Source organism: Mustela lutreola, chromosome 5 (genome assembly GCF_030435805.1).
Source record: "Mustela lutreola isolate mMusLut2 chromosome 5, mMusLut2.pri, whole genome shotgun sequence".
Classification (NCBI taxonomy): domain Eukaryota; kingdom Metazoa; phylum Chordata; class Mammalia; order Carnivora; family Mustelidae; genus Mustela; species Mustela lutreola.
This window is the reverse complement of record NC_081294.1, coordinates 143218765-143235975: the sequence shown is the minus strand read 5'-3', so window position 1 is coordinate 143235975 and position 17211 is coordinate 143218765. Positions and strand designations below refer to the sequence as shown.

At 40.5% G+C, this 17211-nt stretch overlaps 1 protein-coding gene across 1 annotated transcript; it reads left to right on the top strand.

Annotated features, from left to right (window-relative positions):
• Positions 1–5883: 5883 nt before the first annotated feature.
• On the top strand, positions 5884–12876 carry LOC131831194 (protein FAM170A-like). Its single transcript, XM_059173372.1, has 3 exons — positions 5884–5959; positions 10874–11020; positions 12269–12876. The coding sequence occupies exons 1-3, from the start codon at positions 5884–5886 to the stop codon at positions 12874–12876; spliced, it is 831 nt and encodes a 276-aa protein (XP_059029355.1).
• Positions 12877–17211: the final 4335 nt, after the last annotated feature.

Here is a 17211-nt window from a genome sequence, read left to right as displayed (position 1 = left end):
TAAACACAAATTTATTCATTTTTTAAAAACTCTTTATAATTAAAGGCAAAGAGTTAAAAAATACTGAGATCGGTATAATTTTAAGTTTCATTCTTAGATAGTATCAATTTAATCCTGCCATTAAAGATGAAAGTAACACATCTGTACTCACCTCTTTCCTCTTAGATTTTGTAGCTATTTCTCTTTTGTAAACATATTTAAAATCTGCATTTACTTCGTAACCGTAATCTCTGTACTTGTTTTATTTTTGTATTTTGTATTTAATGGATCCACTACCCTTCCCCAGTCACATTCCTAATATTTGAGGGACTTTTAAAACACCATCTCCAGTTTGGCTGGATTTCATTGTCATAAGAATTTTTTTTAATGCCTTTTCAGTTAAGACTCACAGGTGATACAGTGTTGGGATTTCTGCTTACTCTTAAAATTTTATAATTATTTATTTGTAGCTTTTTTTTTTTATTTGTAAGAGGATACTGAGCACTCATTACTGTGTTAGACTGAGTGCACAGAAGATGTACACTTTGAAATTCCTGACCTGGGAAACTTTAAAGTTGAACAGTTGACCATATACTATATTAAATACGGTAAAATTTATGTCCCGGATGTTGTATGGATTTTCAAAAAGAGAAGAAGTGTTTGGACAGAAGCACAGAGATGAGAACTAGTCATGCAGAAGTATCATCAGAATTTCGACAGTGTTGGGAGTACATGGTAAGACCCAGAAGGATGGCTGAAAGTCAGGGGCAGGAGGTGTAGACCAGCCCCTAAAGGCCCTGAAACCCAAACTTTCTTCATAAGCAGGTGTATCACAAAACTGTGTCCATCAATTCTAGCCCCGCTCCTACCCCTTTTGGCACGGAGTATTACATTTGTCCTTTTTTCACGGCATTTTTAAGTTGGCTCTATCACAGAGTTGACTTTTTCAAGAATGGGTCTGATAACACACATATTCCCTTAAAAAAAAAAAATTGACACACATTTGACAACGTCTGCCAGTTGCTTTTGCACTGGAGAACAACTTGGCTACAAATAATATCAGTTTCACACTTTCTTTCTTTCAATATCTACTCTACTATTTTCAAGCAATAGATTTTGCTTTATGGAATGGTGAAGACAGCTTAATGTTAAGCCCTTACAAGTGACTTGCTTCTTCTCTTAGGATACCGAAGAATTTTGTCTGTTATATCCTTTAAGATTTATCAGTGTGTGTGTGTGTGTGTGTGTGTGTGTGTGTGCATGTGCGCGTGCACGCGTGCGTGTATTTGGGGTTATGAATTTCTCTAAGTTGTCATCTCTCGTTTTTTTTCCTGAAAATAAAAATGTGTACCTTTTCATTTGTGGTTTCAGTTCTTTCTGTACTCTGGGAATATTTTGCTGGATTATATCTTGGATAATTGTCTGGTTTATTTGTTAACCTCTTTATTGTTAAGTATCATCATCTGGCCTTTTTAAAAATTCATTGTCTTCTAATTAATTATATATTTATCTCTTCCCTTTACACTCCTGTTAAAACAATATGCCAGGTGTTTTTTGTTTTTGTTTTTGTTTTTGTTTCATTTTGAAACCTTTCTTTCTGGTTCTAATTGTTTACTTACCCTGTTTTGACCTTGTTTAGAATCTTTATTTTCCCCTCATCTTTAAATTCCCCACTTTTATATCTTTGCATTGACTTGTCATCTTGTCCCAGAGCTCTTGTTTTGTTGAATCTAGTTGCTTAAATTCTGTAGCACGAGGACTTCTCATGTAATTATTCTCTATTCCTTGGGTTGTGTTCAATTTCAAACTGGGGGTGGTTTCGTTATTTTGTCCTGTTTCTGTTTTACTCAGTGTGTTTGTACAGTGACTGTGCCTTTTTTCTCTGCCTATCACTCTTGTTTCATTTGGGATTTATATTCTTACCTCATCATATTTTACTATAGGTGGGAATTTCCTCAGACATCCTTTGTCTTTGTCTTGCTGTGGTAGCTGAAATATTCACTCACCCTGGCCCTGGAAGAAGATGTCCACTCCCCAGTCCCTAGAGCCTTTGGATATGTTACTTTAAGTGTCAAAAGAGCCTTCAGGAAGGGAGCAAGTTAAGGATTTTGAAGATAAGATCCAGATTATTTCTGGATTACCTGTGTGGCACTGGTATAATTGAAAGAATCCTTAGAAGAGGGGGGTAGGAGAGTGATCCACCAGAGAAGCAGTGGAAGCAGATACAATGGAAGCAGATGTTGAAATGATGTGTTTTATAGACGAGGGGAGGGAACTAGAGCCAAGGAATGCAGGCGGCCTCTAAAGCCTGGAAAGGAAAAGAGAACCGATTCTCCTCTAGAGTCTCTAGACTGAACCGATCTTCCTAACACCTTGATTTCAGGCTCTGAGATCCGTATGGGACTTCTGACCTCCAGTACTGTAAGAATAAATTTGTATTTGAAGCCACTAAATTTGTTCCACTTTACTATAGCATAAATAGGACATGGATACAGTAAAGGATCCTTAGGACAATTCTTTCTCTTAGATCTGGACATCATCTGAACCATTTTACTGGTGGGTGAAATTATTCTTTTTTTTCCCCTTCCTAAGAGTATTGACTATTAAGTTCATAATTCTCCTTAGCCACTAGCCTGGTCAAGGAAGCAGTTGTGATTATTCATTGATTATATGTTCTTTTTATCTCTGTCTGTCAATCCCTTCCTGATGCCCTGCTCTGTGGACATGTGTTTTAAGGGGCATGACTTTTCTCTTTAGGAATGAATTCTGTCATATGTACCTACCATACTATGTTTGCCCATTCTTCTTGAGTTAGAAACTAAACTAAACTAAAATTACAGTTCTTTGCTAGTATAGATAATGGTATAGGTATAACTCTGTAACAATCCCTTTATGGAATGAGATTATAGGTCATGGGTTAGATGCTTATTTAATTTTGTAATAGTTGACTAACTGTTCTTCCACATGGCTGCATAAGACATTTTAGATCATGAAGATTCTTTTTTTTTTTAACCTGTATCCTTATAATCCTTTGTATAGTTTGACCTAATTTTTACCAGTGTGTCCATGTAAAATAGTATCTAATTTTTATTTTCATTTTTTTCTGATAGCTAACAAGGCTGAATGTTTCTGGGTGATGGTGCCTGCCATTCAGTAGCTCTAAAAGGCTGAGTCCCTAGTTAGTGAGGGGTATGTATAGAGGCGGCTCCTACTATGGCCAACGGAGACTGAAGGAGACATAGATCTTGGCCTGGTCCTAGTACAGCTGATAAGGTGGCAGTAAATGCAGATTGTCCCTAAGGGAGGGGGTGTATGCAATGGTGGATGGGAGGTGGGATGGAACCCAGACTTATACCATGTTCAGACCCTGCACAGAGCCCAGCTGTTTCCAGACGACACAGACTGGGACCTGGGACAGAAGCCTGGAGAGTGATACCTTCAGGCTTGACAAGAACAGGACTCATTATGAGGGCCAGGGAATGTATTCAGGGACTTTCTCTTTCCCCAAACCTCTGGGAAAATAATTAGTAAAAGAGTAGCAAAAGAGTGGCTTATTGTAAAAATATATGAGACTATTCCCAGTAGTGGGGGAAATTCAGTGTATTTTTAGGGTTCTATAGAATTACGTCCTCAAATTCACGCCTACAATATATACTTCAGCTGTAACTGTTTCACATAAGTTACATAGTATTACTAATAACCTCTAACATTAACTGTTTTCTATCATTCAGGCATCGTTCTAAGCCCAGTTCTCTCAGGTACCACCTTATCTTCTCTGTGGGGAGTCTTAGTAATGTGGTCACTGTAAACACAAAGGAATGTTCTTTGTTTAATCCAAGTCATCTATTCTCTTGTTTGGATATCAAGTACAAGTTATACAAATTCAAGTTGAGGATAGTTTCCACTGGATGACACAATTGCTCTAGTCTGTTGGTTGTGGCAGTCCTTCAGTCCTGTGAGTACCGGCTGGGCCCCTGGGATGCAATGATGTAATCTCTAGGTCATAGAATAGTGATGCTGACTTACATCATAATAGCCCTTGATGGTATATTGAGTGCTGGTCAGGACAGTGGTCTAGTGAGAAAGTAGTTTCTCAAGTGATTTGTTGTTCTTGATTGTACTGGTTTGATTCTTTGTTATCATCAGTTGAGTTTTTGAAAGTAGAATTTCAGAGAGAAAGTTACTGTCTGGAGTCCCTCTCTGAAGAGGTGAATCATGAAGAAGAAACAAAAAAGGAAACATCTGGAAAGCCCATCGTCCCCCCCAAATGCCAAAAAGTCAAGAGGTATGTGTTAAGCATATTCCCTGAGAATAAGGTAAGAAGGAATTTCCTCTAAAGAAAGAGGGAGAGAGGATTCGTAGCTGCAGAAAGGGAGAGGAAGAGGGAAGAGAGGGAGGGATGTGTTTATGCTGGTCTTTCTGAGGACTCAGGTGGTCTGAGAGTAGAGAAAGTTCAAATCCTTGTCTCTGCAGCTGAGGACCTGTGCTATCTATACATGTCTCCCTGGGCTACTGCATCATATGGTGGTTGATTAGTACAAGTTTTATTGAAAATTGTTTTCCTTTATGTTATTTCTGCCTAAGGGCATCGGTTAAGTATATGATGTTATTAAAAGCTTTCTAGTAGTACATTCTCCTGTTAATGAAGAAGAAAATGTGACTCATGGAGGTGAGGAATAACTTTTAAAAAGCACTTAAAACTGGTTGTACAGGGATGAGAGTATAAGGTGAGAATTTATTTACTCAGAAGCAAGAAAATTGTTTTGTCTCAGAGGATGAGAAAGTGAGTGTGGGGCTCCTATGTGAATTGTAAGGAACGGGCAGAGCACACGCACACCGCTGTTTAATGATAAGTTAAATTGAGGAAGTAGTTTGTTTCTTTCTGAAGAAATGGAAAACTGAAAGAGTTCTGGTTACTATGGAGATTAAAAGTAAACAGGTAACTGCTGTGAGTCAGAAACATTGTTCAGTGGTGGGAGGGGGACAGATCAGAGCTAACCCCAACGTTCCACGTGGTGTCTCCTACTCCAGGTGGATAACTTGGTATTTCCAATAATGTTTGGGGTTTCTGGGAAGTGAGGTTGTCTGCAATCCACCTTCAGTAAAATTCGTGCATGTTGAGAGTTGTTCCTGAGTGTAAAGTAAACATGTACTCACAACCATGTGTTCACATAGATACACGTATAGAACATTAATACCCCAGGAAAAGGTAATTATTATCAAACATAATTTTCCATTTACTCTGTACCAGGTCCAATTATTTGCCTCTCAAAAACACATTATATCCCCGCTTCATTAGCTAGAGTAGATCTGGTCTTTGAAGCGAACGCACAAATAAATCTATTTCTTGCTTATGTAACAATTCAGAGTATTGTAGGGCAAGTCTCCTGGGCTGTTGGAGACTTTGTTTTCATTAACAGCTTTCAAATAGATGCTGGGTGATCCACATCTTAGCTGGGAAAGTGAAACGTGTGGAGGGACATAGAGGAGGTGTTTATGATTCTGTCTGGAAGTGGCACATGTCAATTCCACTCATTGTTCAGTTCAGAAAACTTAACCAGGTGGTCAGAATTGCTACAAGAGTTGTCAGTAAATGCAATCTAGTAATATGTCCAGGTAGAAAGGAGATAGCTTGCACTTACTGTTCTATTTACAAAGAGCACGGCTTATACAAAGCCAGCTACTCCTGATAAAAACACAATAAATGAACCATATCAGGCCAGGAAAATGGAGGTCATGTGTATTCACTAAACATCTCATGTTGTGGACTCTTCTTGTTTGCTTTATGTGTGGATAAGCACACCAACACTTAACGTGGACCACATCTCTCTTATTTTTATGTAATTGAATTTACAAGAAGATCTGGAGAATCAACAAAAGGCAGCGGCCTCAAATTCAGTCCAGATGACAAAGAAAGCTTCATCTTCTTCCTCAGAGTATTTCTCCAGCAACTCTTTGGAAAACAAGCTCACTGGTGCTGGTAAGGAGAGTGTGTTGAATAAATTGTGACTTACTGCACAGCCAAATTACCTTCTTTTATTCGACTTTCAGTAAAAACACCAACCATGTCAAATTTCTACACAAGACTTCTATAAAGCACAGCAGACCCCGACGCAGACAGGGTGGGCATGAGGCGCTCCCTCCATCAGGGTTTGACGCATGTTGAGTGCTGCGGTAGGGGGAGCAGAGGGGGTTGGCCTGTCACCTTGCTGGGGGTTGTTACTGGGACCTGGGTGCTGGGCTGGGTGGATGTGTGGCCATCAGAAGTGAACAGAGCAATCAAGGCATTGTGGGCGTTGATCTGCCCATTACTTGATACAAGGCTGCCTGGTCTTCTTCCATGATCAACAGAAACCATCAGTTGCCAGGGAAAAGTCCTTACTAGGACTGGAGTAATCCCAGAAAGATCAGCAGAGAGCAGTGCTTTTTCTTGAAGAAATGCTGGGATAGGGTCTGGGTATGAGAATGTTAGCAGAGAAACATGGAAGGGTATGTCAGTGTGAACCACCAAAGCATTTATGTTATCAGGAAGGCATGAAAGTACCAACAGCTTTAAGTAGGACAGAAGCAGTCAGATTCTCAAGAGTTGGACTTAGAGTGGAGTAAGAGACATCCAGTCCGAGACCCATCCCTTTCATGTGCTTTGGTAGCCTGTGTTCTGACATTCATCCCTTTACAAACCCTCTGCACTCCTCATCCTCATTATTCAATTCCTTGTAATCTTCCACATGCTTCTGAATTCTCTATGCCATGTGGTTGTCCCTACCATAAAAACAGTGATGATTTTTCTGACTTCTGAATCTCTAGATAAGTTACCCCTGTTTTTAAATTCCATAGATGCATACAAAGTATAGTTTGTGTCTAGTTCCTTTCATCATTAAATCTGTGAAATTTAATATTATATATATGCATATACATTTATATTTTCTTACACAGTCTTCTCCATACCTCCATTTCATTTAGATCTTTACGCAGTCTCAAAGTGACTTTTATGTTCTCTAATGTTCTTTCATTATTCCCTTAGATTACACAAATACACCAATTCTACTCTCAAAGACAGTATTCCTAATAATTATCTGATACATCTAAATCCTGCAACAACATATACACCCCCAAATCTGTTGTCTCGGGATGTGGAATCTACACATGTGGATATGTGCAAAACTAAAACACATAAAGCATGCATACCATTCTCAGTCACACAAAATTCACCCCATATTCAGAATCACAAACACCAATGCAGTTACACATTAGGCCCTGGCCCTGTTTGAACTTTCACACACAAAGCACCTTACATCCATCACACCATTATGATACAACAGGTGCCCAGTACACGTATCAGACACACCCACAGGAAATGATGGTATTATTAAACAGTTAACTAGTGAGCAGTGAGCTTGGTTACCATGGCAACAGAAACACGGACATAACAATGAGGAATATGTTCTTTAAAAATAAAACTTGTTTGTCTCATTTGAGGTTATAAATCTCTCGGAGTTCAGAACGCAGAGGGTAAAAGGGTAACAGATGTGAAGGAAGGCAAATGGTACTGAAAATCCTAACCACAGTGAATGACTATCAGGAGCCATGGTAGCAGCATCCAGACAGAAAGACAGGATAGTGCAATAGGCCAGTTCTTTGCCCAAACTAAAGATAACTATTTACGGCAAAATAAGTATTTGCATGGGGTGTGGGGAGAGTGGAGAAAGTAGAATAGGGACAAGAGTGTAAGAGGGGAACAGATTGGGATCAGCAGTTTTTATGACTTATTCAGTTTTTTAGGACCATCAAAGTTACACACACATTATCCCCAACCTGGCCACTCTTTGGAAGACAGTCTTCCAGACCATGAGGCAAAAAGTGAATCACCTGTATCAGAATACTTCACCTGTTACTCCTCATTCTCTTAAGAAGAAAGGAAGGGCATTTCAAGTCTAGGCAGATGAGGGAAGAGGGGGTCTGAATAGACCTATAGACATCCTGCTCAACATCTCTCCAAAGCCAGAGGGAGAAAGGTGCACATGAGGCCCAGTTATAATCTTATTCTCTGCCCTGATTTGGGAATATGAGTCTCCTGTTTCTGTACCCTCAATAGGAACTCATTACAAGCACTTCACTTTTAGCGGGTAGAGAGGAACTGTGTGCCTACATTGTGGGGAAGATATCACTTATTGAGGGAAGAAGTGGAATTCATAGGCACAGTATTCACAATTTGTGTAGTGTCAGTTAAACCTAAAAGGGAAGAATAAATGTAAAATGAAACCATAGCTTGTAGTACTCTAGAAATATCAAACTGCAGGGTACATAAAAGCTCCAAATTGATAGTCATCCACATTAAGGGTCCTATGCTAATGACTTCCTGAACGTGAACTCAGTCTAAAACTACAAAGCACACAATCTAAGAAAGGTTCTGCAAACATAGTGAATATTAAGGTTTAACATCAAAGAAGGTCATTTAATTGAACAGTGCTATAGGGATGGTAAATAAGAATGTTTACAGTTAATAAAGATGTAAAGTCATAAAACACTACAAAGAAAAAAATATTTTAAAAACCTAAAGTTTTAGAAGTGAAAAATAATGTTATAGAAATTATAAATAATGTGACACACAGATCACTTTTAATAAAGGGAAGACATACTGCTGTACGTCTCTAGAAGGATGCTGCAGTGTCACCCATGACACTCATGCTACCTTCACATGCAATGGCCATGTCACCTCTACAGTCTTTGCATAAAATTGTTGAGGAAACGTGACAGACACATACAGCAGACTGTGTTCACAAACATGGCACACATACTAAGTCCCTAGAAAATACACCACCCCCACTTGAATTGTCTCATTTCTAAACCAACATGACCTATCAGACACACTCCAGCGACCTAAGAGAAAAAGTAGTTGCATTTTGTGAAGTAAAAATTGAGTTATAAGCTTCCCTGAAGTTTTTAAACCAAGGAAGAGATGTAATATGTTTGAGTTAATTTCTAAGGAACAAAAATGGACCTATTTCCTGAACATTAAGTTTAGAAATGTAGATTAGGAGGAAGAAAAACTAACTGGTGATTTTTGTGATATGTTTGAATTCATGGCAGAGTTCGAGATGATCCTAGAAATACACATATTTTACCAGGGAAATAACCAACAGCCTAGAATTTCGCTGTTCATTGGTAAGGTTTAGAGGTAGGCTTATGTGTACGGTGAGTGTAGATGCAAAAATTAATCAGAACAGTGTGTGGGAATGTGAGGAGGGTGACACCACCAACTGGGCCAAGTGACAGCTGAGCCATTTGGCAGTCAGTACCTCCTAGGAGGGGAGCTGTGCCCAATGTGGGGAGATGTGGCCTAGAGTCAGCCTTGGGAACCTACTAGAGTCTCCTGGTCCTGCAGAGCTGTGCAGCAGAGCCCTCAGGTAAGGTCCGACCCAGGTACCTGAAAGAGGAGGCCAAGGAGCAGTAGTGGAAGTCTGTCAGTTCCTTCCTGTAAATTCGAACCCTCCCAGGAAGCAACAGGACTTTCATATCATAAACCACAGCTGGCAGACCAAAGACCTTTACTGACATGCTCCGAATTTATTCTTGTGGTAAACAGAATAGTCAGAGGGCAGGCATCTTATTACCATGTACTAGGCAAGAATTTGAGCCTCTGATCCATGGCAAAAAACAACATAAGGCTTTCAGAGGTAACCAGACATTTCATTCCAGAAAATGTTTTTAGATACCTAGATTTTAAAACTTCAAACAGAAGCTGGACTATAATCTTCATGGGGACAAGTGCCGTGTGGTTTATCATACATGCTATTTCTTGAATGTTTAGTGAAGGCAAAAAAAAAAAAAAAAAAAATTAAGAAAAAGTCACCTATCTGCTCTTCCTTCTCTTTCTCAGAAGTTTTAAACACATCTGAAGATATTTTATCTGGACCCTCTGGGTTGGCCCAAGGCCATGGCCAGATGGCAGCAGATGCAATCTCACAATACTCTTTTGTGTGTCTGCAGACAAGCTTTTTCACCATGGTTTGTGGTGGGGGAGAAGTAGGGCTGAAGGGGAATCAGGCAGGGAGGTAAGGCAGCATGTTAACTCAAAATTAGAATTAAGTGCCCGTGCTCAGCTATGGCCATAAATGGCCCCTTTGCTCAAGGACTGCCCAAGGTCACTGTTCTTAAATAATAGGCAGAGATGTACCATGTCAGGATCCCGGTCTTCTTTGGAAGATGCTCTTAAAGGATCTGAATAGGAAGATTAAAAATCTAAGAGAAATGTAGAAATACAATTCTGGAAGAGGAGTTTGGGGAAAGTTAGTGAAGTCTTAATTTGAACATCTCCAGCACCAGGATTCCCAGGAAGACCTGAAAATTTATTTTGTCTATATCTATAATATCATTATATCTATCTATCCTCTCTCTACATATATATGTGTGTATAGATAGACACCAACATAGAAGTAGATAGATACACTTGCAGAATTCTTCATAAAACTCGTACCCCATCCTCCCTAATTACACAGTTTCTCATGAGGAAAATCAAGCTGAAAATACCCAATGTTAGTGACTCCATACTGTTTCAGAGACATGGTTCTTTCTACATCTTCAGTGCTCTTTACACATTTCCAGAAATCCTACATGCAAGGTACTCAGTATTATGGGTATCCACCAAAAACATAATTTTGATCATTGTTATTTACTTCTCTTTTGGAGTAAGTGAAGTTTTAAGAGGTAAACTCACCTTAATATTAGAGTTTTCTACTGAGAAAATCACTTAATTTCTGTGAGAGCAAGTGTCATGTGTGGTAATGTTGTCTAACTTAAGGAGTGTTTACTCAGTGTGGCACTTCTGAAAGGATACAGACTCCATAAGATGCCGCATCTCAATATATTGTTTTATTTTTATTCCATTCACCAGAATTCAAGACCACCCAGGAGGATGCAGCCCATCCTAAGTCCTCTGCCGTGGTCCCTCCTGGTGGTGAGGCTGCAGAAGAATCATCTGCCTCATCCTACTTCACCTGTTTTTCTTCCATATCGCAAATAATTAGGGCTAATCAGGATGGTAAGGAAAATACACAGGTGGGGTCTGAGCATGGATGGGAGGTACAACTGAGCTGCTCAGCCCAAGCCCTCTTATTTAAGTCTCCACTTAAAAATCTGAAGAGGGCTTCAGGGCAGAGGCACTAAGACTGAAGGCTCTGCAGAGGGACAAATGGGAATGTGTCTCCAGGGTTAGGACCCAGTTACTCGTGAGAGTGCTGGGACAGCTGGGGGCCGGGAAGAGCACTGTGCTGGTGTGGGCCTTTCATCATAGTCTTCCCCCTCAGGTGAGCATAGACTCCTCACACACACTCCTGCATCCGTCTGCCTTCCTACCAGTTATGGTCCCATTTCTCCTTCCCTTTGCTTTTAGACATGCCTTCATTCTTCATCAATCTTCCCATTCTCTTGTATGTGAGGGTGCAGCTATGCCCTCATACCCTCACTCCTTCACACAATCAGACTCACCCATTTACACACTAATGCCATACGGAATTTACATCCCCTCACACCAATCACCTGGTTTAACTACCTCACACTAAGCCAAATTGTGGAAAATTGGTACACCCTGAGAGGGGTGTACCTTCATAGAGAGCCTTACTCATCCATGTGCCACTTCATGCACGAAGACATGAGCTGCATGTCTTTACAGAGCTGCATGTTCGGGGAGCCCAGGTCACTTCTGGTAACACTCTAAGTCCTGTTGTCTCATGACAAGAAACGGCACCAGTCCTGCACTTGTTCATATGCTCTGCCACACTGTGGAATACGCATGTACACACTCATCCGCCATCACCTTGCACCATCATCAGAAACACTCATCAGGGTCTCCTGGGTGGCTCAGTCATTTGGGCAGCCAACGCTTGGTTTTGGCTCAGGTCATGATCTCGGCATCATGTGATCAAGCCCCGCGTCAGGCTCCATGTTCAGCAGAGAGTCTGCTTGTCCCTCTCCCTCCACTCCTCCTGTCTCTCTCAAATAAACAAAACACTGAAGAAAAAAAAAAAAAAGAAAAAGAAAAAAACCCACCACTCACCAACTGTGTCCCAAAACACACTTGCAACTCCACAAGACACACCATACCCTCATTCCCACATAGCTAGACCATGTACACACCTCAAAGCAAAACACTCAGAGAATTCTGAAATATCACATGTGTATATACTTAGGCTCCACATGTCTGCATAGGAATAGTCTCATGGGCATCTCGCCTCCTCCGGATACCGCGGACTTATTCTATTTGTCTTACACTTGAAATTTTCTTTCCTAGGAGCTCCTCAAACAGACCAGCTTGTTTCTTGTTCCAAGAAATGTGAGACTTCCTCACACTTTCTATATAGCTCCTTTACTTTGCAGCTGGCTAATGATCCTAAGCCTTCTGTGTCCTCTGCAAACACAAAAGAGGAAACATTCATGAATGTCTACTATATGAATGTAAGAACAAAAAGGGGTGTGGCTGTCCTCAATGATGAGCAAGAAAGCCTGGAGCCTCCTACCAAAAAAACAAAAAAAGAAAAAAAGACCTTTTCTGATCTCCAGGGAGCAGTCACCCCCTCTTGCACTACTAAGGAGCCACTAACTTGCAGTGCATCCAGGCAGACAATAGAAGAGCAGGAGAAAGGGAAGGAGGCTGACAGTCCACCAGTGCCTCCAGCTGCCGAGGAATATCCCAGGGCCAAGACGCCTGAATGGCTTGTGGCCCTGGATAGTGGCTTCAGGTGCATGGCCTGCTGCCGGGTCTTTCCTAGCTTGGAGGTCCTCCAGGAACACGTGAAGCATGGAGTCCGTGAGGGCTTCAGCTGCCATACTTTCCATCTGACCTTGACTTTGCTGGAGAGAAAGAAAAGGGTAGAGAAGGAAAAGAGTAGGCAGACATAGAATACTAAGAATACTGGCATATAGATGCCAGAAAGCGAAAAATTTTGGCCTGAAGTTGTCTTCATACAAATAAACAGAACTCTTTCTAGTCCCTCCGGGAGAAGCAGTAGAGTAGGCCAGACTCTACTGAGACGGGCTTCATCTTCTCTAAGAAGCCCTAGGACCCATTTTTGTTTATGCACATCTACCATCACCACCACTGCCAGCCCGCCCACCACCAGGAGCAGACAACCCCTTTCAACTATCTCCACTGCTCTCCCAAGAAGGAGGGAGAAGAAGGCAGTTCACACCATGCAGATCTGCAAGATGGTTTCATACAAACTAAAGAGCAATGACCACTCACATATCATCTCTACCTGAAAAAAAGGAGATTGACTGAAGGGAAAACTGCTGGGGGCCGGATTGTAGAAGAGGTGAGGGCCCTAGGAGTAAGAAAACGTCTCAAGTGTTCTTGAGACTCAGGTTTCTCCTGGGGATGCCTCCCAAGGTTCCAGGATAACTGTGTTGAATAATTTCCTTCAGAGGAATACATACTTGGAAGTAGAATGCTTGCTTGATGACAGATTAAGGAGATTGCTTCCTTTCTATGCCCTTTGAGGAGACAGGAGTAAAGACCTGACTAGCAGTTAAGCAGGGCTGAGAAGCCTGGGCCCACCATTCTTAGATTAACCAAATGACATGGGAGTCACATCCCTTGGCCTGCCTCCCTTTCCAAGGGGTGCAGGGCAAAGCAGAGACAAATTTTGTCTGTTGGAGGAAGGGTTGGTATGCAGGCTAGATGTAGTCCTGCCCTTTTCCTGGGTGAGAGTGAGATCTCAGATGTCATGTTCTAAGTTTCATACCTAGAAGACATGCTGAAGAGTTATAATCAGAGGATTCCTTTTCTTCCCCCCTTGATATGTACTAGGAGCCAGTAACTCTGGCTGCTTCCTTTAAAGTGTCAGAAGCAACTGGAAAGAAATAGGGATAGAGGTTACCCTTTTGTCATGGACCATTTCTGGCAACTTTTTTTTTTTTTTTTTTTAAGAGCAAGAGCAAATAGGTGAAAAGAGTAGAGGGAGAGAAAATTCTTCAACAGGCTCCCCACCCAGTGAAGAGCCTGGCTCAGGGCTCAATCTCATGACCCTGAGATAATGACCTGAGCTGAAATCAAGAGTTGGATGCTTAACCAACTGAGAGTCACCCAGGCGCCCCAGTTTCAGGCAACTGTGAATGTGTGGCTTTCTTGAGGATCCCCATGTTCTTTTATGAAAGTTCATGATTCCTGCATGTTATTATTTATTTTTGTTATAGCATCAAGTGCTTGTTCTAAGGGATGAGTAGGAGGGTTAAACATAGATGAGACTGCAAAGACTAGCAAAACCAGCTTTGTACCACAATGAATGAGAGTATATCTTAAAAAGAAGGGCTCTTCTTCTAGGGTCCAAGAGTCATAATGGAACCTGGGAATTGCCCTAATTTTTTTGAATCACATAGAGTGAATGAATGTATATCAGTAAAATAAGAAAAGCTGCCTTCCTCATTGAAATGATCTCCTTTCCTGTTTTGGTGTTCTTGTAGCAACACAGACCCACTGGCCCAAAGATTTCAAATGATGGTGTCCAGCACACCCTGCAGTCTGAAGGGAGCACAGAAGTTCTCCTAAGCCCGCCTAGCATCTAGGGATGGCTGGCTAAAGATAGATATACCTGATACTCTGCAGCTGCTCCCAGTTGACCTGGTAAAATGCGGTGCCCAGCTCTAGAGAAAATATCTGCCTAGAGCTGTGAGAAGTACAAGGAATGCTGGGAATTACTGGGCACTCAGGAGCCCCTTGGAATAACTCCTGCTGACCCTCCCCACCCTGCCAGGAGGCAGGCACCACTGAAAATCCCTGCAAGATTGCCTTGTCGGGAAGAGGGCAGTTTGGGTAGAGAGATGTTAGTACTGTGATCAGGCCATGACACCTTCCTAGAGCTTTGGCTGGTGGAATAAGAAGATTGATGACAGCTTGGCAGAACTCAAGGGAGGAGACTGTTAAGTTGACAGAGGATCTAAAAGGATATTTCTGATCTCTTTCCTCCGTTTGACTTCTACTTGTTGCTTCTCAAGTCCCTGGATTTACTGTAGGTTTGAAGACCTGGCTTGTAGTCTTACTCTCCAGGCCCGCCCTTACTCTTCACTCCTCCACGTCTTCTCTCTATGAATATGTGCCTGAACACTCCAAATATCAATGGTCCAGATTGTAATCCATATTCTTCCTCCCCTCCACTTGCACCCAAACATTTGCTCCACTGTAGTCTCTGTTAACTTATACTTATTTTTCTATATCCTTTTCTTTATATGAACATATACCTTTCTCCTTATCTTTTTCTAATATACTCACTTGCAGAGTTATCTGGCTGACAGATAGACATTCTTATTATTGAGAGAGAAAAAGCTATTTCACAAATGAAACAAAAGCAAAGAAAACCCCCCACTTGGCTTCTCTGAGCTTGTGCACACATAGGTGTGCAAATACTTCTTATACAGTCACAGGAGAGAGGATGGAACATGTAATAAATCATCATGGATGATCAAATATGTCTACACAAGGGTGTCACAGAAGTCATAATGCAGCCTTAAACTTAATTTTAGAAGCATAAAAGACACCAAGTTTTGAAAAATATAATTTACATGTTCAATTATTTGCAAGTCACTTACACTTCAATTGTGCATTTTCAAAGATAAATTTTTAATTTTTCTTTTGTCACTCTTCCATAATCAATCAGAAGGTCAGAAACGGAAATTTTCAAGTGTTCTTTATAGTTCGCAAATAATATAAGGAAAATTAAAATAGTTCAACTTTAAAATGGGATCATTTGTAACTTTTAGCTTTGCACTTTCAGAAGTGCATGTTTCAGAAATTCATGACTGCTATATGGCGTTTGGGACATACATATTTACACAGGTTTGTATAACAGTTTATATATGTATATATATACAAACCTGTATATACCTAGGCCTATACACATATTTCCTTTTCTCTATATATATATCTCAGATATAGTGAGGCTGTCCCCATGGATATGGACATATAAGAAGTTTATGTGCACCTGTGTGACATTGAAGCCAAGAGAAGGATTATTATTATTTTTGCTTTCATCTGCCTAGTTCTTTAATCTTCTTCCTGTGATAGTGTCTTCACTTTCTGGCCAAATATATGGACAAGCAAGTCAGACTCGCCAAGTGAAGTCCTTACTTCAACACTTGGCTTACATAGTTTACCTAGGTGTAGAACCTATGTTGGAACAGTCTGTACTGATAGCTTAGACAATTGAAACAGGAGCTAGAGACTGGGCAGTTTCCTGGTGAGTGATCTTTTGTCCGCAACCCAAATTAAAGTCTGTGAGCCTGCACTGCACTCCTTCAGTTCTTCTTTTTCGGATGACCTGGCCATTTCAGTTAGGACTTTAATATGCTAAGCATCTCCACCAACCCTTCAATAAATTCTTGTTTTGTTTGCATTAGCCTGAGTCATTTACTGTTGTTTGAAACCTAATGTCCCTTAATTTGGATGCAAATTAGCTTCAATATGATCATTTCTTCCATTTTATTTATTGAAACAGTATGGCCTAGAATGAAATAATATATTTCTCTGACTTTATACTGAAACAGTAAGGGATATACTTAAACTCAGTAGGTATACTATATCCTTGATTAATTAGGAAGGTGCAGGAAAAATGTTTGGGTGTATAAGCAAAAGATCAGTCTTCAAAACAGTCAAACTGGATTTTATCTCTTACTGCCATTTAGCAAATTCACAGACTTTCTTAGTCAATGTTCTGTCTTAAAAATGGATTTCATAATACTAAAGTAATACTAGTGGGGAGGATAATGAGATGCAAGTAAAAACACATTGCTTAGCTACTCAAAAGATTCATTCATTTTTGGCATTTGCTTTACCTTTGATTATCAGTAGTTTGAGTAAGATGTGTCTGGGTAGGATTTTTTAAAAATATTGTTTGAGATATGCTGAGCTTTTTAAAAACTTAATTATGATAAAACTCATCAGAGAAGTCCCATGTATACCCATCACCCCCTTTTCTTCAGCATAGTTATAGTTCATTACCAAACAAAGGAAATTGACTGGAACAAAACAACTAAGCACATTGCAGACCTTACTCAGATGTTACTGTTTTTGTGTGTGCTTATATTTTGTCTTTTTATAATTCCATGCCATCTTATGCCCTGTATAGAATTATAATATACATATCACTGCAGTGACAATACAGAAACGTTCTGTCATCCCAAAGCACTTCTCTGAGGCTGGTCTTTATGGACACCATCCCCCCACCTCCCAATTGTCCCTTGCCC